The 22,130-nt window shown below is 42.3% G+C and overlaps 2 protein-coding genes across 19 annotated transcripts in view; one reads left to right on the plus strand and one right to left on the minus strand.

Moving 5' to 3' along the window:
- Positions 1–11,900, plus strand: part of Rictor (RPTOR independent companion of MTOR, complex 2) — a 91,862-nt gene extending 79,962 nt beyond the window's left edge. For 2 of the 3 annotated variants that reach the window (XR_015662553.1, XM_087621723.1), the window contains 6 exons: positions 699–783; positions 1,729–1,962; positions 5,549–5,707; positions 6,047–6,170; positions 7,328–7,466; positions 7,609–11,896. Coding sequence is in view for 2 of the 3 variants with exons in the window: in XM_087621723.1 (XP_087477849.1) it covers positions 699–783; positions 1,729–1,962; positions 5,549–5,707; positions 6,047–6,170; positions 7,328–7,466; positions 7,609–7,683 (816 nt within the window). In the remaining variant the exon portion in view is untranslated. 3 annotated transcript variants of the gene reach the window in all.
- The window catches only part of Osmr (oncostatin M receptor), a 64,583-nt gene continuing 47,254 nt past the window's right edge, over positions 4,802–22,130 (minus strand). For 7 of the 16 annotated variants that reach the window (XM_087621751.1, XM_087621728.1, XM_087621732.1 and 4 more), the window contains 3 exons: positions 18,442–18,523; positions 18,134–18,206; positions 15,139–17,404 (listed from right to left, as the gene is read on the minus strand). In XM_087621751.1, the coding sequence (XP_087477877.1) occupies positions 16,877–17,404; positions 18,134–18,206; positions 18,442–18,523 (683 nt within the window). In that variant the 3' untranslated portion in view covers positions 15,139–16,876. 16 annotated transcript variants of the gene reach the window in all.

Below are 22,130 nucleotides of genomic sequence, written 5' to 3' on the forward strand. Positions count from 1 at the left end.
AGGCTGCAGTCTCTAGCCAGTTTCCTTTGTTTGACTGGCATTAGCCCCTTGTGGTATCCATATGCAGTAGCCCTGCTCCCATGAGATATACACAGTTCCTAGTTGCATGTGATAGTTCTGAAGAATACATATTTTCTTAGATGACTGTTGTAGCATTTCTTCACTCTGTTTTTCTTTGTGTGTACAGTAGAAGTGTGGGTGCGTGTGTGTGTGTAGGTCCATATGCCTGTAGTAGACAGAGGAAGTTGTAAGTCATCCTGCTTAGTACTTTGCCTTTCTCCCTTGACACGGGATTGCTCCTAGAATCTGAACCCAGGCTGGCAGGCAGCAAGCGTACGTCACTGTCTCCATGCTTCATGGCCATGTCTGACGTGCAGATAGCCATGTGAACACATCCAGCATCTTATGTGCATGGTGGGGATTATCATACATGTACAGCAAGCACCTGAACCCACTGAGACCATCCCCAGCCTTACATAAACAGTACCCACTCAGTTCACCAGGAACATGGTTAAAGAGGAGACTAGTATTTGGGTATATTTTGGTAATTTTAATCTTCTTTAGTAAGCTTTGCCTTCTAGATTCGTATGCTACAGTAATTCTATTTCTGTAACATTTCCTTTAGTTCTTAATTTCTTAATATTCATAAGGTGAATTTCTTTGTATGGTGAAACTGACATGATTTGTGTGCATTGCAGGTAAAGGATATTCCTTATTTTCAGTCAAAGCATGTGCCTCCACCAGATGACCGAGGTGCAAGAACGTTCTCCCATGACGGAGGAGGTAATGTGCTCCCTGTTCTCTGAGACGTTTAACTTTAAAATGAAAGTCTCTTTTTAGTGAGATAACACTAAAAATTAGGTACACTAAACTCAGGGGTTTATTTAAACACTAAGACAAAATAATTTATTCAACTAAAAATTAAAGCATATTTAAAAAATTTTTTTATTTTATTTCTTACTTACCCACTTTACTTATACACTTTATTGGCCCCCTCCCGGTGACCCCCTCCTACAACCATTCCCCATCCCTTCTCTGAAGGAGGAGACCTGGGGGCTTCCCCAGGTATCATCTCCCATCCCCACCCCCTGCGCCTACCTCCTGCTCTGGCGCTTCAGGTGTCTGCCAGGCTAGACCTTCCTCTCACTGAGTCTAGTAGAGCATATCCCGTATACAGATAACAGTAAAGCACATTTGTTAAGAAAATGTTTTTGCAGTGAAGATCCCAGCCTCTTAAGTTGATAAAATCCAGTTCTTTCATTTTTTTTAAAGTGTAAGAGAAATGTTCAAACTGGCTTTTTATAGGTCAGAGACACAGCTGTTGAGAAAGAAAGACGATGAGGATTTGCTTATTAGTCACACATTTATTCTGTGCTATGAATTGTAGGGAATGTGTGCATGTGAAGCATAAACTCAATGCTTTATAATCTCATTTAACTTACACTTCTTAGAAGTACTGATTTTGTTTAAGCAATTATGGGAGTTAATTGAAATACTATGATAATCTGTTTTTCAGTTGTATTTAAAAAACCTTATATTGAAACAATAAAGGAATATGTGCTGTTCTAATTTTCATAATTTAAAATACAGTATTCTCTTTCCTTCCTAATAAAAATTAGATGTTGGGTCACAGAGAGTTCTAACTATTTATCTTTAAACAGTACTATTTTAAGACATGAGAGATACCACAGTGTCTTTATCGGACTGTGTTCTTACTTGAACATGCAGGCCTTCCCTCTGGAACCGGTAGTCTCGTGAAGAACTCTTTCCACTTGCTGCGCCAGCAGATGAGTCTCACAGAGATAATGAACTCTGTCCACTCGGACGCATCTCTGTTCTTAGAGAGCACAGAAGACACTGGACTGCAGGAACACACAGATGACAATTGCCTTTACTGTGTCTGCATTGAAATCCTGGGTTTCCAGCCCAGTAACCAGCTGAGTTCGATCTGTAGTCACTCTGGTGAGTGGTGCCTTTGATTTTCCTCCGCTCTGTTCACAAGCCAGCCAGCAGCCCTGCTACTGCTGTGATGGCCTTTGTACTCCATCTCCCCACCTCAGACATGGCTGCCCTTCAGCGTCTGCCTAGTGTACTGTTAGCCTCTAATTTTGATTCCCTCCATTTTCTTTTAATATATTGTTTAAGATTACTCTATTTATGTAAACGAAGGGTCCAGGGGTACCTGGAAGAGAATGGGGGACAAGAGATGTGAAGAAGGATGCCAAGACCAGAGTCTGATCAAGGTGACAATTTTATTTTTCCCCAGGCTGAATTTATACCATAACATGGGTAACAGAGGGAGGGGGGAAGTGTGAAACATTTACGCAGGCCAAGGACACAGTATTCGTGTGGTCAGGGAATCGGCTGATGTTGACAGGATGTCAGAAAGATCACAGGTTTGTCATATTATTAGTCAGCAGGAGAACTTTATCATATTATTATTTATCTTGACCACAGATTTGTATTAGTCTCCTGCAGCTGATTTTCCATGAACCCAGTCATACTTAATTCTAACCATAATAATAACATCAACAATGGAGGGCTTCAAGGGCATCGCTCCCAACATATTTAATTCTTTACTGAGTCTTTAGCCCCACAGATAATCAGACTGTGTTCTGTGGGTCATTCTCATTTCTTATCATTGGTAGAACATGTCTAAGTTCTCAACAACTGCTGCATGAAGACTGTTTTCCCAGCTACCCTCACACACACACTCACACTCGCATATGCTCTTACATAAACACACGTAGTTTGTCTGGAAAATCTGCTTCATCATTAGTGTCATGTTGAGAGTGTCCAGATTCCTGAGCCAGGTGTAGAAGCTGTTCCTCGTTGCTCTCCCCGCCCCTTGTGGACAGATCCCTTATAACTATGGTTCTTACCACTTACTTCCTAACCTCCTCAGGGTGAGAGCTGTCAGGTCTTCATTTTCATGTGTCTGACTAAGTAGCAGCTGCCTTGACACCAGGCTTTCCGTATACGTTTACTAGAAAAGGAATAAGGTGGATACCATGACTCACCTACATGTGTGTTCACTCACACACACACTTTCAGTCAGTTTTAAAGTTTTCCTGCAGATGGCTTTGCTTGTATCACCTATCTACTCTCAGAAGTCGAGTGGTGCAGAGCTCTCTGGAGGACTGCTGAAGTTGTCCCAGGATTTCATTACCTCCCAGCTTGTGACTGTGTCAGCTGATGGTACTAGGGAGACACGAGTCAGCAATGTGCTCGCTGTAATTTGCCACAAATAGTTTGAGAGTGTGCTTAGAAACCGATCCCTCCTTTCAGTGGTTCCCAGTCCCAGTATAAGGCTGAATTGGAGAGATTCCTAACACTCCAGACCTTCAGGACCTCTGTATACTGTGATGGTTTTTTGTTTTTTACAAACGTGTTTATGATTATCTTTTGATAATTTGTCAAGTGTTAAATGCACTACACACGTTAGGGAAGAAGGCAGTGCCAGCACACGCCCGTGACTGCAGCACTCAGGACAAATAAAGATACACAAGAAAGCACATGGAGAGAGGGAGGGGAAAAAGGAAAGAGAAAGGAAGGCAGGCAGGCATCTCATGTCATTTGGCAGTGTTTCACGGTTCTTCCCTTTTAAGCACTCATCTGTGTGTGGAGCTCACCAGCCACCGAGACTCAGTCAGAGAGCACAACCCGAATGACAAACCCGACTACAAAACCACACAAAGCTCTAGTAACCGAGCATCACGAGATCAGCATTAAACACAGACAGACAGACAGACTGATGGCACAGATAGAGAAACTAGAGGTAAAGCTGTGCATCTGCAGCACTGACATTCAGCAGAGAGGCTAAGGATACCTGTTGGAGGGAGGACAATAATTTCGATAAAAGGAAAACTGGATCTCCTGGAAATAAATGAGACTAGAGGTCTCTAACTCTGAATAAAAGTCAATGTGGACTAAAGCCTTAGCTGTGAGCCTGAAACTGAACGCGCTGACGAGGCGCTCCGTGGTTCTCAGCTAGGTGAGGACTTTTAGAATCCCACTGCATGCACTACCGAAAAATCCTATAGGAAGCAAGAGTGAGAATGTCTAGAGCTATAATAAGATATTTTTATGGAGTAAACTAAGTGTATGAAAGAACCTATAGAAATTAAACAAATACTTGCAAACTCCATGTCTGTTAAGACATTAATATACAAGTTTGGCATAATGGCACACACCTTTAATGCCGGCTAGGGAGGCAGAGGGCAGGTGGATCTCCACATCATTGTTCATCATCAGAGTAAGGCAGGACAGGGACTCGAGCACAGCAGGCACCAGGAGGCAGGAGCCCATGCACAGGACATAGAGGGCTGCTGCTTACTGGCTTGCTTCTGATGGCTTGCTCAGCTTGCTTTCTTAGAGAACCCAGGGCCACCCACAATGGGCTGGCCCTTCTTCCATCAATTACTAGTTTAAAAAATGCTTCCCAGACTTGCCTACAGCCCAATCTTTTAGAAGAATTATTTAGTTGCGATTCTCTTCTCTCAGATGACTTGAGCTTTTATCAAGTTGACATAAAACTAGAGTAGACTTAATGGCATTAGTAACCTCAGACGTTCTTGGAGGCGGAGTAAAATGTAGTGCAGTGTTTATCTTGTAGGAACCAAGATTGAATGCAGTTGAACCTCCTTTTTCCCATTGGTATTATAAAGAAAGACTAACAGGCCAGCTTTGCTAAGGTCTTTACTTCTAGCTCAGTGTCCCTGTCTGGGTCCCTCTTCTCCCTAGTGAAATGCTTAGTTCATTGTGTTGTGTAGTACCAAGCTTGTGTGATTTTTTTTTTTTTGTAGGATGTCTAATATGAAGGGATGGTCATCAATTTTGTTTTCCATTGATTTTAGTTCATAGAAATTTTTATTTAATTTATTACATTTTTTATTTGTTCTTGAGTGTGTTTGTGTACCACACTTGCACATGTGTGCCAGTGTACAGGTGCCACAGGGCCCACTTGAAGCCCAGGGCAAGTGAGGGCAGTCAGTTCTCTCCTTTCCCTCTCTGGGTCCTGGAGTCGGACTCAGGTGAGAAGCGAAGCAGCAGTACCCTTTACCCATTGAACCATCCAGCCGCTCCGTGCCCTCAGCATTCGTAAACCGAAAAAGAATTTTAGCTTACAAGTTTGCTTGACCTCAGATGCCAATGGGGACCTTAGCAGTGCTTGGAGAGAAGAACAAAAAAGAAAAATTACACTGGGAAGAGATCTGAAATCACTTTCTACTTGTAATTATGTTTACTGCCAGGCAAAGCGTTCAGATACAGGTAGAAAGGATGGGTCAAGAGAGAACAGTAGGCTTGTTCCCCCACATATAACTGCTTGAGTTTCAATCATGCGCTCAGTCCTGCAGTGTTTGTTACTAAGAAAACCAACTTTCTAGAACAAGCAGGTTCCCTTGTTTGAATGCTCGTCCCTGAGCAATCTAGATTTACTTCGACAATCTTCCTGAAGAGAAATCACCGAGAATGGGAAAGGAGTTATCTCAATGTATGCAGTGCTATTGCAAGAGTAAAGCTTTAATCTAAATGCTTTTTTCTTCAGACCTTCAAGATATTCCGTATTCTGATTGGTGTGAGCAGCCGATCCACAATCCCTTGGAAGTGGTTCCCTCTAAGTTCTCGGGGATTTCTGGGTGCAGCGATGGTGCTTCTCAAGAAGAAGGCTCAGCGAGCAGCACCAAAAGCACTGAACTGTTACTGGGTGAGTCTTGGGGTTCAGTTTCCTGCTCCTTAATAAAACAGTCTTCAATTGGTTTTGCTTATTAGCATATGCACTGTAAATCAGAGTCATCTCAGGCTGTGCAGGTCAGCGCTAGTGAAAGCGTTTAGCAGACTCTTAAAGAGTGCACCTGTGCCGTCCATTCGCAGGTTCCCTGTCCGTGATCTGCTCTGCTAGAGCTTTGCTCTGAGGTCATTAGCAGGGTGTGTGCAGCCCGTGCCAGTTTTAGTTGCTTATGTAGTCTGAAAATAGATCCCGTGGCCTGTAATCATTCTGTATTGTGATGTGCTCAGGGGCCTCACTCTGGCGTCTTCATTTCAGGTGTTAAAACCATCCCAGATGACACACCCATGTGCCGCATCCTGCTCCGTAAAGAAGTGCTGAGATTGGTTGTCAATTTGAGTAGTTCAGTCTCCACCAAGTGTCACGAAACCGGGCTATTGACGTGAGTAACTGTGTGAAGAGTGTCAGCTTGCTTTGCTTTGCAAGTTGTGACAGAGACACTTGTGCTCCATCGCTGTGGACATCACAGGCTGCCTTCCTGCTGTGGGCTCCCCCCCTGAGTGGGTCTTACAGGGGATGCGCTGGGGGCCTCAGTCTGTAGAGAAGATTGCAGGCCAGAGTGAGTGAGGATCCAGCCAGACTTTTAAACAGATCTGCACAACTGGGAAACTAACTCTAAAAGCAGGGCCATCCTTGCACACCCCCCTCTTTTTGTTTTGCTAAAATTTGGGGGTTTTAATTAAATAACTTACTATTTAACCTATACAATGTTTTTAAAATTTCTAAATTCCAGTTTCTGAAGTTGGTGGCTATAACTCATACCAAAAATAAATAAATAAATAAATAAATAAATAAATAAATAAATAAATAAATAAAGCTTTTTAGATTTTTTCAAGAAAGTTGAGGAAGACCAAAAGACTATATGCTTGAGAAGCAAGTTTAGGTAATAAACTGGTGGGATTTCCTGGCTAAATTGTGTTTCTAAGTCAAAGCCTGATAATGAAAATGTATTTGCATGGCTTGAAGCAGCGATTGTCTGAAGAAGTATACATGCTATTGGTGTTGGCTGTGTGGTCCGGGGCTGCAGAAGCGAGCCTTCAGCCCAGCCTCCCACCCACGCGGCTGGCTCTGAGGTGCTGTTCTCATAATAACTTGAAATGAACTTTACTTAAATGCCTTACAGTGTGAGCATGTTATGTAGTCATGTGAGTCTGATAAGATTCATGATTTTCTTACGTTACTAGAAAATAACTACAAGAAGCATTCAGCTTTTGATAATCATCGAAAAGCAGAAACTTAAACTGTCTAAAGTGTGAAGTAGAGAGGCTTCACGTTAAGTGGATGCGCATGTGATCATGGCAGACAGAGGCAGGAGGGTTGGAGGGAATGAATGAGGCATGGAGGCATTGGTCACGGCTGGAAGAAAAAAAGAGACAGACAAACCGATTGACTTTCTTATACTGTTAAGCCACCATTCCTAACATTTCATCTAATCAGTATCTGGAGAGAGAAAAAAATGAGCAGAAACTGCCATTTTGAGGGGTAAAATGAACAAATCATGTTAGAGTTTTATTACCACGTGGTCTCTCTTCATCTTAGCATTAAAGAGAAGTACCCGCAAACATTTGATGACATATGCCTTTACTCTGAAGTCTCTCACCTGCTGTCACACTGCACATTCAGACTTCCCTGCCGGAGGTTCATACAGGAGTTGTTCCAGGATGTACAGTTCTTACAGGTAAGTAAGACTGCGTTCTGAAGTTTGTCTCCCTGAATTATTCTGTATTTGAAGTAAGTTGAAAGATTATATCTATATTATGTGCCATTTTTGTTTTTTTTGTTTTTTTTTTTTAAATTAACAATGTATTACTTTTTCCTAGATGCATGAAGAAGCAGAGGCTGTGTTGGCAATTCCACCAAATCAACCTATAGTTGACGAATCTGCCGAATCCTGACCTCATATTTATGATGTTTATAGCTAGAAACTATATATGTATTCAAACTTGTGGATTTCCTAAAAGCCTCACAGAGTACTGACTGGCTGACAGCGAGGCAGGAGAGTCTTCTGACTGTGGCCAGCAGTGATTGGTACAGAACTGCTAGAGCTGCTGGCATCCCCAGCCAGGCCACCTTCTCTCCCGTGTCGGGCCCTTCTTGGGGTTCGTGATTCATTACCACGGTTTTAATTCAGTTATCATCTTATGCAAGAGCTAAGCACTGAATACCTACATAGGTTTTCTATTTTTTTATTTTAAAAGCATAAGGGCAGTGGAACAAAACAGGACATGAAGAAGCATCCTTCACACAGTTGTTTCTGAATGCTTTTTAATCAAGGGTAAATGCAAAAGATGCCTTGTTTGTTAACTAGTGTGTGGAAACCAGGAGTCACTGACTGTAAGGCTGCATCCTGCTACCCACGGCTGTAACTGCTGGTATCAGGAGCACGCTGGCCTCTCCACACTCCCTCATGTCTGTGACACTACTTCAGAGGCTGATAACTCCAGAGCAAAGGGAGCCCAACACTTGCAACGTGGGAGTTATTTGATGATGCTAGACTGCATACGGATGCCTGTTCGTTCTCCTCTGCAGCTTTGTTGCAATGTGTTCTTAAAGGCTGTTCTTACTAATTAAGGGTTTTCACTACAATGTGATCAAAAGAAATAGTAAATTTGAAATACTTCTCATGTCCAGAACACATTATAGCCAGTGGCCTTCCGACCTCATCAACTCTTCTCACCACTGAATACAAATTGGACAAGCATTAGTGGTCTGGACCCAAAGCAAAGGAAAGCATTAAGTGATACTGCAATCTCTCAAGGAAAAGACAAGTTTGCCTGCAATTCACACATTCCATGGAAAAAAGGAAGAGCCATATGTCCTATTAAAAAGTCATTGAGACTCGTTTTTAAGAGGAAAAATTGTGGTGAAAGCCTTAATTACTAAATTTTAAAGAGGGATAATTTAATTGTTGTTAGTGTTCCTGTTTTGCATAAATTGCAGTTATAGGTGAGTTATGAGTACAGTCATTGCCTTTATCACATTTGTGAAGTCGATGAGGGCAAGGCTTGTCTGTCTGTCTAATTTGTATATGTATAAAGACACTTGGAAATCTTCACGGGAATTAAACATATATGCAAATCTGTACATAACATAGCATGAGCATCATGACTAGAATGCTTATCTGTGAGAGGCTGTCTTTTGAAACCATCTATAGAACAGACCATCCAGCTGGACTGACTGGGACCCTCTAATTCCTTTCTGTAGCCCATTTTACAATGCACATCAGCTTTACCACGTCATAGACGTTGCTCCATATTTCCCCACGTTGTACACCCTTCTCATAATGCTCTTGTTTGCAGGGTCGCTGTAAAGTGCCCTGTGAACTAGGAAGCATAACTCACAGAGATTTTTCTTATAATTTGCTGGCACTGAAAGTTCGCACTGGGATGAAGATTTCATCTCCCTCCCTAACTTCTTCGACTGCACTTCAGCGAGTTGTTCTCATGTGCACTGTGTAGCAACCTCCATGGCAACAAAGCAGACAAGGGCTCTAAGCTGCTGCTCGTGGTACAACACCGTTCTCGTTCTCGGAAAATCAGTGAGGAGAAAACTTCGATTTAAATGTCAGCAGTGCTTCTCAGAGCATGCCTGTCACTTTGGTCTTTGGTCTTGGATAATAAAACTGCCTTTCCAGAGAACCAAATGTCAGAGATACTAGACCAAATAGTGGTTACAATTCCAAAGGAAGTAATGTAGTCTTATTCATAAATGGGATTAACATTTTAGACATTCATTTTAAACACTACCTCAGTTAACAGAGTATAAAATCTGTGGTTTCGTCCCTCGAAAGTTAACAATAACTCTTCTTGTTTGTTTCTCTTCACACAAAACTATGCCCAGCCTTGCGCACCTGAGTCAGCCATCCTGAAATTGAGGCTGTGCCCTAGTGTCCTACGCATCTGTTTTGTTTTGACTTTTGACTGTTACTTTGAAAGAGGAGAGAGAGAGAGAGAGAGAGAGAGAGAGAGAGAGAGAGAGAGAGAGAGAGAGTGTGTGTGTGTGTGTGTGTGTGTGTGTGTGTTGTCATGTCTGCCTATAGCACTTACTTTGGGAAGGTATCAGAGCTTTGTGATTATCGGTAAATTGGGGGATATTGTCTATGCTTACATTTATAGTGCTATTTGGTTTAACCATGGTTTCACCAACAGGTGTAATACATTTCCTTTAAGTACGTGTATAAAAGTAGACTTTTATGACAAAAACTACATGCAGTGCCAAGTGATTAGCATAGGTGTTTACGACTATTAAATTATAGCAGGTTATAAATGATGTCAATGATAAAAGAAATCATTGAGAAAATTGTCTATAAATATTAGATATTACCAAAATATCAATACTGTAGTTTTTCAAGAGTTTAGAATTACTCTTAGTCATATAAATTTGTACTATTGATAATTAATAATTTGGAGGAGTTTGAACAGTTAAGCTGGTTGTAAACTGTGAATTTCTAATTGTAAATTGTCATTTCTAATTGAAGTTTTTTTCAAGAACAGATTTCAGCTTCACATACTAAGTAAATACTGACAAATTTAAAAAAATGAGTAATTTAGTATTTATAAGAAAATAGGCTCTAAAATTTCTTTTACTTTTCTGTTTCTGCTTAGAGTACATTGGAGGAAGAAAGTGTTCTCTCTAACTTAAGTGTTTCTGATAAAGAGTAAGAGTAGAGACATCCCATAAGACAGTGGCATTACAAGGCTGTTAGAAGTGCATGCACTGCGGCTGTGGTGATGTGTCCAAGTGACCAGGAGCCAGACTTCAGTAGCGTTTCTCTCTTATCCAGAGCTTGAGACAGTTGAAACTGAAGTCATCCCGTGGCCAAGAGTGTATAGTGGGATGCCAGTTCGTGTGGGTAGACTGTCGAGTGCTGTTTCCATGCACCTTCAGTCTCTTCAGAGGATGCCGCTGATGCCCCACTCAAAGCACACATCATTAAGCAATAAGAAGCAAAATTGTCATTCAGATTATAATTGCGATTATTCTCCTGTGATAAGAGTTAGGTGCTAATTTTGTGTGAGAAGAATGTGTGACGATACATTTTGGAAGTGAAGTTTCTCCCCCTCCTTTTACTTCCATTTGGTCCCAGATTCACAATTCATGAAAGAAAAGTAGAATTGTTTGGGAGACTTCTAAGAAGAGCTGCTTACAGTGAACATTTCAGATTTTCTTGAGTGTGGGCTGGGAAAGTCTCCATTCTCTCCATACTGACAAAGCCTGTTGTTCCCATCCTAACTTCTCTGAACTTGAAGAGTGTCACTACACTGAGTCTCACTCCCAGGCCCGCCAGTGACCCGGAAGGCAGTGCTTAGGAAGACACAGAAGTCTGCGCAAGTCTTTCCAAGAGCCGTTTTCTTTTAATTTCAGGTCCCCAGGAGGGGTTCATTATAGTACATTTATACGACTCACAGAATGTGGGATTCCTCCCCTTTGAGTATTTTTATAGTTAGGTGGATAACTCTGCCACAGATGCATGGATTGCACATTTTGACTCTGTAATACTTAGTATGAAAAATTAATTTATGCCAAAAAGGAAACATATCTTATCATTTTCCCACTTAACTAGGTTGATCTAGCACAAAATGCAGTCTTGGGGCAGAGCGGGAGTGGTAAAAATTTTTAATGTATGATTGTTGAGAAATGTTCCATTGCTGGCCTGTCAGAAACCCTAAGGATGCATTGTGAGACAAATGATGTAAGTTCAGTTAGCTTTGAAGAGTGGTAAGGGATCATAGAGAGGATCTCAGCTAATGCTCTCCGACCACATAACGTGTTTTTATTTAGTAATACGCTGCTACATTTTTGGAGGTTCTGGTATTTGTAGGTCACTGAACAGACATTGAAATCTGATTTATATTGTATAACTGTAACATAGAAAGAAAAAGTATTTATATATTTTCCTTAAGAATATTTCATTGAGTTGTGTATAATTTAAATAAGATTTGTCCCCAAATGGTTTTGCTCACTTTGATTTTTGTTGTTGTTACTGTTATTGTGGTTGTAATGTTTTTGTATAATGTGTACAGTTTATGTTAAGGGCATTAAAGCCTCCTGAAGCATAATCTTATCAAAGGGATTCATTGTTAATAAAATGTACTTAAAATTCTTAAACTTGTGGTGGTGTTGGCGTTATTGGAAGATTTAATGTGTCTCATTGGGCATTATGGGAAGCACATGATGCTGATGTTGACAGGTGTGATTTTTCAGGAAATCCGTCTTTTTGAATCTAAAGATGGGGATGGTCTTGTACCAGGAAAAGAGACCCCAATTGTACTTCCTTGGCATTCTTCCAAATTTAGTGTGACATACTTACTCCTCAGTTTCAAATCATTATCGTGAAGGATTTGGACATAGAGATACCTTGAACTAGAAGAGCTCTGGACTTGCTGAGGTCCTACGACAATGCTGTGTAAATGGTGAGATGCTCAGCAGTCTGCACACGCTGCCTGAGCAGATAGGCCAGCCCCCTGCCGCCCTGGGCAGAGTATCACACCACAGGAAAAGAGCCAGCTGAGACACTCAGCCTGCAAGCCAGGCTCTCCCGACAGTTGCTAAAGTCTGTTCCCCACCTTGAGCCAACTCAAGGCAGGTGTTTGGACTATGGACCCCTGTGTGTTCCTATCATTGCTCTCACCCTGTACTGTGTTTACCAGGAGTGTAGTTAGCACCCAGATGAAGAGGAAATGGTAGGTTTATTTTTAAAACTTCTCCAGATAAAAGCAAGTAGCTGGAGACATTAACTTGGTGGTTTTGAGCACCGGCTCTTCTTTCAGAGGACCTGAGTTCAATTCCCAGCACCCACCTTGTGGTTTCTATCCATCTGTAATGTAGTTTCCTCTTCTGGTCTCCATAGGCATCCAGCACACAGGTACACAGGCACAGGTGGAGTCAAACATACACAAATTGTTAAAAATACTCAAACCACTGTGCTAACATTTTTAATGAACATGAACTATTTCAAAGCTTTGTGGTTTTCTTAGTGCTTATTCGGAGCACTAGGCCAACTTCATACACTTAGAGAACTCACGGTCTTGTTTGATGACTGATTCTGAAGACTTCATCTCTGTTTTACCCTTTGGGGTTTTAGAAATACTTCAGTGTTTTCTAAGCTTTTGAGACAAAGCCAGCTTAGTCAACAGAGTTCATTGGTGTGACCTTTAATCTAATTCAACTTAGTCTCCTTATAAATACATACTTTGTAAATGAGATCAACCATGAGGCTGACACATGCGGTCTGACCATACAGGGACGTCTGTGCACATAGTGTCCAAAGTCAAGTGTGTACATCTTTCTATCTCTCTAAGACTCTTTTGATGAACTTGGATCCTGACTAGGCTATGCCTGTGACTTGCAGGAACCTTATCTTACAGTCCATAGGCTCTTTATTTCGCTGATTGTTTGCTGTGCAGGAGCATTTAATTCATGTAGTCCCACCTATTGGTTGTCAACGTTGTCTCATGTGCTGATAAAAGCCCTTTTCAGAAAGTGCTTGCCTATGCCCATATCTTAAAAGTGTTTTTGTTGATGTTTCTTTCTAGTAGTTTCAGGTCTACACCACAGTCTGATCCATCTGATTTTTGTACAGAAAACTGGGTTGAAAGAAATTGGATGTAATTTCAACCACAAGGATGGGAAATTTCAGTTCTCCTAGCTCTTTTTCATGTGTATTTCTGCACCTCTGTCAAGTGTTAGGTGGTCGTATCTGGGTCTGTTTCTGAGTCTTGTGCTGTATGCCGTTAATCTATGTGTCTCTTTTTGAACCCATTTTATATGGTTTTGTTTTTATGACCTGGAGGATATAATAATTTATGGTCAGGTATTACAATGTCTTCAGCATTTGCTCTTTGTGCTAAGAATTGCTTTTGGTTATTCAGGGTCTTTTGTACTTCTGTGTCAATTTGAAGATTATTTCATCTGGTTCTATGAAGAATGCAATTTGAATTTTTATAGAAGTTCCATTGGATGCGTAATCATACTAACAGTCGTTTGTTTTTGCAGCATTCTACTAATCCAGGCCCATGGCAGTATTTCCATTTTTCTAATGTGTAACTGTAATGTATTTGCCAGATATATTTGTCTCGGAGGCTTACTGCTGAATAAGCTCACCCTTTCAAGTTCTTTCTGAACTCTGGCTGGCAAACTCAAGTCAGCTCTTCAGGCTCAGACTTCCCAAGCCGACTGATTCAAACTGACTTCTCTCAGTGTCTGACTGAATTGCTCTGCTTTGCCTCTAACTCTAGCAGTGTTTTCTAATCTTCTGGCTCCTGTCTTCACCTGCAACCTGTCCCTGTAACACTGTCCCTGTAAAACTGCTTCCTCCCCATCTTTTCCACTACTCTGAAGTCACCTCTCTTTCCTGTCGTGAGAGTCGGACATATCCTATCTGACTCATTCTGTCAGATCTTTCTCTGATTCATCCCTTTATTTCAGTAGTTGTCACTTTCAAAGATGGCTGCTTCCTTCTACAAACTAACTTTACATACATTGAGATTGAAGATGTGTATCCTGTAACTTGCTGAATGTGTTTGTCATATCTAATAATTTTCTCATGGAGTCTTTAAGGATTGATACCTAGAATATATAAGGAACTTCAGAAGATTAAATTAATGGGCTGAGTGGACATTTTTAAAAGTGGAAAAAATCCAAAAAAGTGTACAACTTTAGCCGTCAGTACAGGGCAAATTAGGAGCTTTGGGATGCCGGGTCAAGGAGATTCCTGCTATGGAGAAAGAACGTGTTGATGAGGATGTGACGTAGAGGAACCCCTTTGCAGTGTAGACAGCTACAGCCACAATGGATGTCAGTGTGCTGGTTCCTAAAACTGCACATACACCCAACTATACCATTTCTGCATGTACACCTACCCAGCAGATACTTAAATCAGCATAGCATAGAAATGGTTGCATATCTGTGTTTATCACTACTCTGTTTACAATGGCTAGCTAGGGAACTAGCCTAAAGAGCCATCAACAGATGGATAAAGAAATTGGAACATGTTCACATTGGATTTTATTCAGCTCTAAATTGTGTGACACTTGTAGGGAAATGGGTGAAATTAGAGATCATTGTGTTATATGAGATAAGCCAGAGACTAAAATAACCTTTGGTCTCAAAGTCTATTACTCCTGTTGCTGATGGGGTGAGGACTGTAACACAAACACAAGAAGTGGACCATAAGAGGAGAGGAAAAAAACTTGAGCGTGATATGCTTCTGAACACATGTGTGCTGAACAGGCCTTCTTTAGGTTGAAGGGGTCAATTTACATGTTAAGTTTGTGAGGTGATGTTTTTGGCTATATTCAATTGTTGAATTCATATTCTGTTAAGGAAATTAAAAGAATGTGATCGTGACATGTTTTAATTTGGACTTTATTGAAACAGCAAAAACATAACTAATGTTTTGTGGATTGTTTTTTAAACAAAATTGAAATGAAAAACATCACAAATAAATGTCATTAACATTTCTGGTGAGAAATCCAGTGACAGGAAAACATAAACAATACTGAGCAAAGTCTTCTCCCACCTAGACTATTCAAGATACTGCCTGGTCCTGGGTTGGGTTTAGCCATGTTTTCTAACAAAGGCTTCTATTCTGTAAAGAGAAGATTGGACAGCTTGTGTAGAACATTCATGGTTACTATTACTATATGTTCTGTGGCCACATGCACTTAACAGCCACACATGTGCACAAAGTCATCATTCCTATTAGGCTTAGCTAACAACAAGAAAAAAGAATACCTTTCCACCTTGTTCTGCAATGTGACAAGCGTTAAGAAGAGGGAACCAATGTATGTGTTCAGCCATTCCATATAGTCATTCCTTTATGGCACTTTCCAGGAGTTAATTAAAGGAGCGCCAAGATCTGCAGGAATTCAAGCCTTACCTAAAAATAGCATTGTAATATAGTGGGTGTTCTTCATACTGTGCCACAATGCCTGATGCGTGTAAATGCTGTGGAAATTATTAATACCTTAAGGAATAACAAGAAAAATACATGAGTTTAGTACAGGCTATTTTTCCTGAATATCTTCTTTCTGAGGTTGGTTGAGTCTGGATGTGGAACCCGTAGATAGGACCAAGTGTATTTTGTCAAAAGACATGAATTCGGAGCCAACACAACTGACTTCTACATTTAAAGTTCTAGCTAAATTGCACCTGGTACTAGGGCTTTTGTATTTTAGCACAAGAGGAATGTGAGACGGAATTCTCGTGAACCAGACAACCGAGCGTCCAAAGAGCAGAGGTTAGTTTGTGAAGTGGGTCCTCTAGTTACAGCGTGTGTGTGGGGGGGGGGTATATTATGTGTAAAAGGCATCACTCTGTGAAATGTCCTTTTCTTCTCTTCTGAGGTAGTCAACAACTAAAGAAGAATGAAGTCTGTTGAACAGGGTAGAGTCACCTGGACAGTAAGCGTGGAGCTCTTTGCTCTCCTGGTTTACTGCCATAAGCTAGACAGTGGGAGACCTGTGAAGAGCCTCCTCTCCATTTCTACATCTCTGGTTAGGTTTAGTGTAGACACGAAGAGAGTTCTTTGTACTTTATCAGTGACTACAAGTTCTCATTTCAAGGTATGGCCAAAGTCTAGTTTGTAACCTCTCCATTAAATGTGATAAATCTATACAATAAAAGCAATCAGTCTCTTGTGGCATTCATCACACATCTGATCCACTTGTTTTCACCCTTAAACTATTAAGCGTGAGGTCAAGTTTACATGAAGATGTTTTCTTCTCACTGCAAACCAAAATCCCAGGACCAGAGCCGTGTTGTGCAGTTCTGAGTAGGTGGGCTCTGTGAAATGACTGGCGTCTACCTTAGGGCAAGCTCAGGGGTACTACAATCAGGGCGAGCCTGACTAATAAGGTCAGCATGCTCCAGGATCCTGCCAGTTCTAAGGAACCCTTCGGGGTGAATGGAGACCACATTGTAAAGTTCTGGTCTTCAGTCTGCCAGTCTGTAGTGGTGCGGATAATGAGCACCCCAGGGCCAAAGGCCAGGGCACGTGGTGTTTGTATGGTGCCAGCTACATCCCCCAAAGTGCCTGTAGTGTGTGAAGTGCATTGGTGCAGCTTGGTGTTTACTGTTCACCTTGGCCTAAGAAGTCAAGTTGTTCTCCTTCAGAGAAGCTGATGTGAGGCTCCCTGGAAGTGCCATTTGCTTTTTATACTCTGAACCGTGCACTGGCATGGGTGGGTTCGTGACAAGACTGTCCTTGTCTCCGCATATAGGTGAAGCCAGCTGGGACACATAAATCAAACTAGTTTCTTCAGTTGGACTTTCGACCAGGGACTTCATGTAATCGTTTTCTAATACATTCTGTAACTTGTTAGGCGGAGCCAATAGTCCGAGTTGGTGCGGTGTGTTTTTTAGGGGTCCTGGAATGAAGCCATGAGAACCAGAATCAAAAGCTGACTGATCGTAAGTAAAATTCTCAAGGAAGACGAAGGGCATGGGGCCAGAGGAATCCTTTTCTGTTGGCACCAATGGAGGCTTAGTGGGTACATCTTCAGTGTGAAGTTTCCCAGAGCCTACACACTGTGTCTTGCTGCCTTCTGCTTTGTTTATAACTTCAAGGACATCTGGAATGCAGTCTTTGACATTCATTATTAAGTGAGGATTCTTCTGCAAAGGAATCAAGCATATGCAAGATAAAAGCACAAGAGGGAATATCCAAGTGTGTCGTGTATACAGTGTGTGTGTATCGTGTATACGGCGTGTGTGTATCGTGTATACAGCGTGTGTGTATCGTGTGTACAGTGTGTGTGTGCACTGAGAGTTTCACACTCCTTCCTGGCCATACGTTAGCTTGAAGGTTGTGACAAAAGTCCGATGACTCGCCAAGACAGAACCAGTCATTTTCTGTCTTAGGAGTTCGTGTCTGACTCCCAGGTGGATGAAGCCTTCCTTTCTCACCACTGACTTGTCTGGTAGCCCACAACGAGTAAGATGCAATTATATTTGATCTGCGCTGGGATCAAAACCAGGGCTTCACTCATGCTAGGCAAAGCCATTCTGCCACTGAGCTGTACCCTAGTCCAGCCTGCTTCACCGCTGTGTTTGTACTTCTAATTTCTTATCTTTTCCTGAAGAGGTATGAGAATGCTTAATCAATAAAGCCCCAAACCAAGATGCATTCTTTTCACACGCATGCATGCATCCACGCACACACACATGCATGCAGGCACACTTTCAGATTTTTGAAACAGAGTCTCACTGCATAGTCTTAGAACTAACTTTATAGACCAGACTGGACTTGCGCTCACATAGGTAGGGACCTCAGGCATGAGCCACCATGCCTGGCTAGATTAGTCCTTCATGGGCATTGTACACATAGAACACCCCCACATTTACCTTGGATTTTATGAGTGATAGGATGCTGCTCTTGTATGGATTGGGAATGTCAGGATAGCACTTCTCCTTCACCCTGAAGAATAGTAAAAACAAGACTGATGGGGCCGGTAAGAGTGAACCCTCAAGTATCCTCAGAAATGGGTCTGCTTTTCCCTCTCTACTGACCCAGAAGGCAAACCTGTCAACTAGATATCCTGTGCTCACCTACATATCTTTGATCTTTTCATTCCATCCCCCATATTATTCCATATCACTCCTGTCTTAGGGGCTGTTTCTAGCTCTTGACTAATGGCTTCCTCTCCACTTACCACTGACTTTTCCAGTAACACACAATGATGCTGAGGAAGACGCCGAGGGTCATGGGTAATATGATCTGCAGCAGCATGTGGGCTAAAGAAGAAAAGAGAAAGGAATCTTTTTCATGTATGCATTAGTCTCCTTAATGGAAGAAAAGATTATGGGGGTGAAGAATTTTCCATGTTTACTGATCCTCAACTATGTGTACTTATCCAAGACTCACTATGAGATTTCTTTTAAATGATTTTAATTCTAAAAAAGAAAAATCACTTCTCACACATGAATAGTTCTTATTTATTAGATTTAGAGAAATTCGACCGGGTGGAACTTATAGGGAAAATTCAATCTGAGTCTTGCCTAACTAGAAGAGAGAAGACCAAAAAGGCTAGGTATGGTGGTGCATACCTGCAGCACTCTTAACACGCAGGAGGTAAAGCAGAAGTAGCAGGAGTTCAAAGCCAACAGGGGCCATCTGAGACACCAACCAATGCAGGGAGCCCTTTGCTGTGAGTCAACAAACACTCCACAGTTCAAACTCATTAAGTCTGATAGAAAACACCATGAACGCCCAGTCTCTCACTCCCTACCTGAGGTGCTTTAAATATGCTTGGTCCATGGGAAGTGGCCTTGTTGGAATAGGTGTCGCCTTGTTGGAGAAAGTGTGTCACTGTGTCTAGAACCAGGTCTGCCCGCATGATGTCTTGTTTCCCACTATGACGATAATGAACTGAACCTCTGAAACTGTAAGCCAGCCCCAATTAAATGTTTGCCTTTATAAGGGTTGTCTTGGTCACGGTGTCTCTTCACAGCAAACTAAGACCCCACCCTGTGTCTGTAGCAGGTGGGAGTATTTTCCTGCCTCTTGCCTTGGGGCTTAACCATATGCCTTATTTTGGTCAGTATGATGATCAACAGGTCATAGCTATAGTCTAAGGAGGGGCTTCAAATATGCTTGCATAGTCACTGTCTTCTTTCACACACCATATGATGAGTGTGGAGAGGTCAGTGTGGCCCAGTCAGCAAGCCGTGTTGACATGGAGTCTCTGACTAGAAGACAAATACCTGTTTGTCACTGAGATTCTAAGGTTGCTTGTCATATATTAACAGTTGGCTAGGTATGGGAATATCTGGCCTCTGGTATTGTACAGCATTGTCCCCCTATAAAGTTCACACTCAGGAATTATACAATAGAGTTACAAAAAAAATCACATAAATCATAATATTTTAACCAAGTTGGGTCACTGTCTCAGGGTACATGTGACTAGTGGACTGTAGGCTGGAGAAGGAGACAAACCTTGTCTTAATTCCTTTACCCTCGTGTACCTTAACCTCCTTTAATAATTCTGCTTTATTTCTCAAATGTGTCAAACACTACTATTTTTAATTGCATTTTTTATTTACGTGTTAAGTAAATGTTATCCCATTTCCTGGTTTCCCCTCCAGAAACTTGCTATCCTACCCACCCCCTGCTTCTATGAGGATGCTCCCATTCCCTCCCACCTCCCCGCCCTGACATTCCCCTACACTGGGGCATCCACCCTTGGCAGGACCAAGGGGCTTTCCTCCCACTGATGCCCGACAAGGCCATCCTCTTCTACATAGCAGCTGATATCATGGGTCCATCCCTGTGTACTCATGGGATGGTGGTTTAGTCCCCTGGGAGCCCCCAGCAAGAGAAGGGGTCTGGTTGGTTGATATTGGAACACTACTATTTTTTAGATAGTAGTTCAACTAATCAATCACTTAGCTTGTGTGTAAGGAACGTCCTGGGCAAATGACTAGGAGGGCTCCGAGGACAGTGTGATGAACATACGGTCCTGTTCAATCAGTTTGTTTGAACTTACTCTCCCTACTCTCACCCAGTGCCAGCCTAGACTAGAAAACAAACAAACAAATGAACAAACAAACACCGCCTTGTTTGGCTCCCCAGCTGGGTGTTGGGTAGTTCCGTAAGGGAGCCTTCCCTGGGCAGAGGCTGTGTGGTGAGAATAGTTGCTCTCAAGACCTTCAAGTGCTATGACCAGTTTTAAAATTTGGTAAAAATATGGATTTACATACTCTACTGAAATTGAGGGTGGGTACCCATTACCAGAAACTCCTGGAAGCCAGAGGTTTAGGAGTTCACATTATTTTGATTTGGGGAATATTTGCCTATTCGTGGTGAGATGTATGAAGAGAGTCTAATTACAAAATTCATACCAGATTCATCTGCTTTATATAGACTGGAGATCATTTTATGCAGTGAGTGCCTAAAGGGCACAAAGGGCCTAAAGGGTCTAAGCCCTTTATACACAGCCAGAAGTTGAATCTTCCGCTGTGGCATGAAAGCCCTCAGAATGTTTTGGTTTGGCATTGGGACTTTCAAATTTAGCATATTCAACCTGTGTGTGTGGGAGAGAGAGAGAAAGAGGAAGATGGAGAGAGACAGAGATTGCATACAGCTCAGTGGATTTCCTACTTCCTTGACACATCCATCTAACCTGTGTACAGGTCAAGAGCAGCATTACCCGGGGACCCCAGACACTGTGCATTCCCAAGCACACCACAGGCTGACCCTTTCGGAGTGTGGTGGCCGTCTCTTCCTGCACTCTGACATCAACCTCACAGCAGAACTCCTCCCTGCCTCCCTTCACTCCTTCTTGCACTTGAAAGTGTCACCATACTAGTTTATAACTGCAGGAACGTTGTTTTCATCACTTTATGACACTCCACTGTGTGACCACAGCAGAGCTGTTTATCCTTCTCAGGGGATGGATGCTTGTGAGCCTCAGGAATTGTACAGATGTGGGTATTTTAATGCTTGTCTGTAGGTGTTTGCGGTGTCTATGAGTGTACGCCCATATGCAGACATTTCTTTAAGCTGTATATCAAGGACTGAGGGTCTAAGCCCCACACCAAGCACACACTTTCTTTAGGAGACACCGAAACTACCAGTTTCCCTACGTTACTTTTGTGTCACCTTTTTCCTACCTATACTCAAGGTTTAAGAGTTCCAGTTTTCCTCCATCTTTGCCAACATTGAGTTTTGTTTTGTTTTTCCATCTGTTTGACTTCAACAACCGTCAGGTGAGTTTTGAAAACAAACTTTCGGAGTATAACCTGCTGCTGAAAAGTTAACCCCAGGTGGCCCTTGGCTGGCAAGGGACTACATCCTGACAAACTGTTAAGTTCTAAGCGCTGCAGGAAAATACATCCCCCACACCCAGCCCGCCAACAGCCCGGCTTCACAGCAGCTGCTGCACGCTGCTGCAGACTTCTCTGACAATGGCCTGGCTGTTGGAGCTGTGGCTTGGGCCACACCAGCCTGCATTCCACCAGCCTGGGAAAAGATCACACTGCAAAGAGCATCTTCTTCTGAGCGTGTCCTGCTTTTACACCCCAGCAATGCAAAGGAGTCCTAAGTTGAGCATCATTAGGTGGGGAACCACCTGGCCCCAGTGTGCTAGTTAAATTCCATGGAAACACAGGTCCAACTGTGCAGAAAGCAGAGGCAGGGACGATCATGAGGGTGAGCACCTGAGAGACCTCTGAACGGGCTCGCCGACCTCTCGGCCTCACGGTCTCTATTCACTAAGCCAGTCTCTGTTCAAAGAAAAAGTACCAACTCACAAAGAAAGGGGCCTGTTGTTAAGAACTCCCGCTATTGGCAGCAAAATGTCTACACGCTTTGGCATGTCGCATTGCATTTTGGATCCTTTTG

This window comes from Rattus norvegicus, chromosome 2, assembly GCF_021556685.1.
Source record: "Rattus norvegicus strain SHRSP/BbbUtx chromosome 2, alternate assembly SHRSP_T2T, whole genome shotgun sequence".
NCBI classification, from domain to species: Eukaryota; Metazoa; Chordata; class Mammalia; order Rodentia; family Muridae; genus Rattus; species Rattus norvegicus.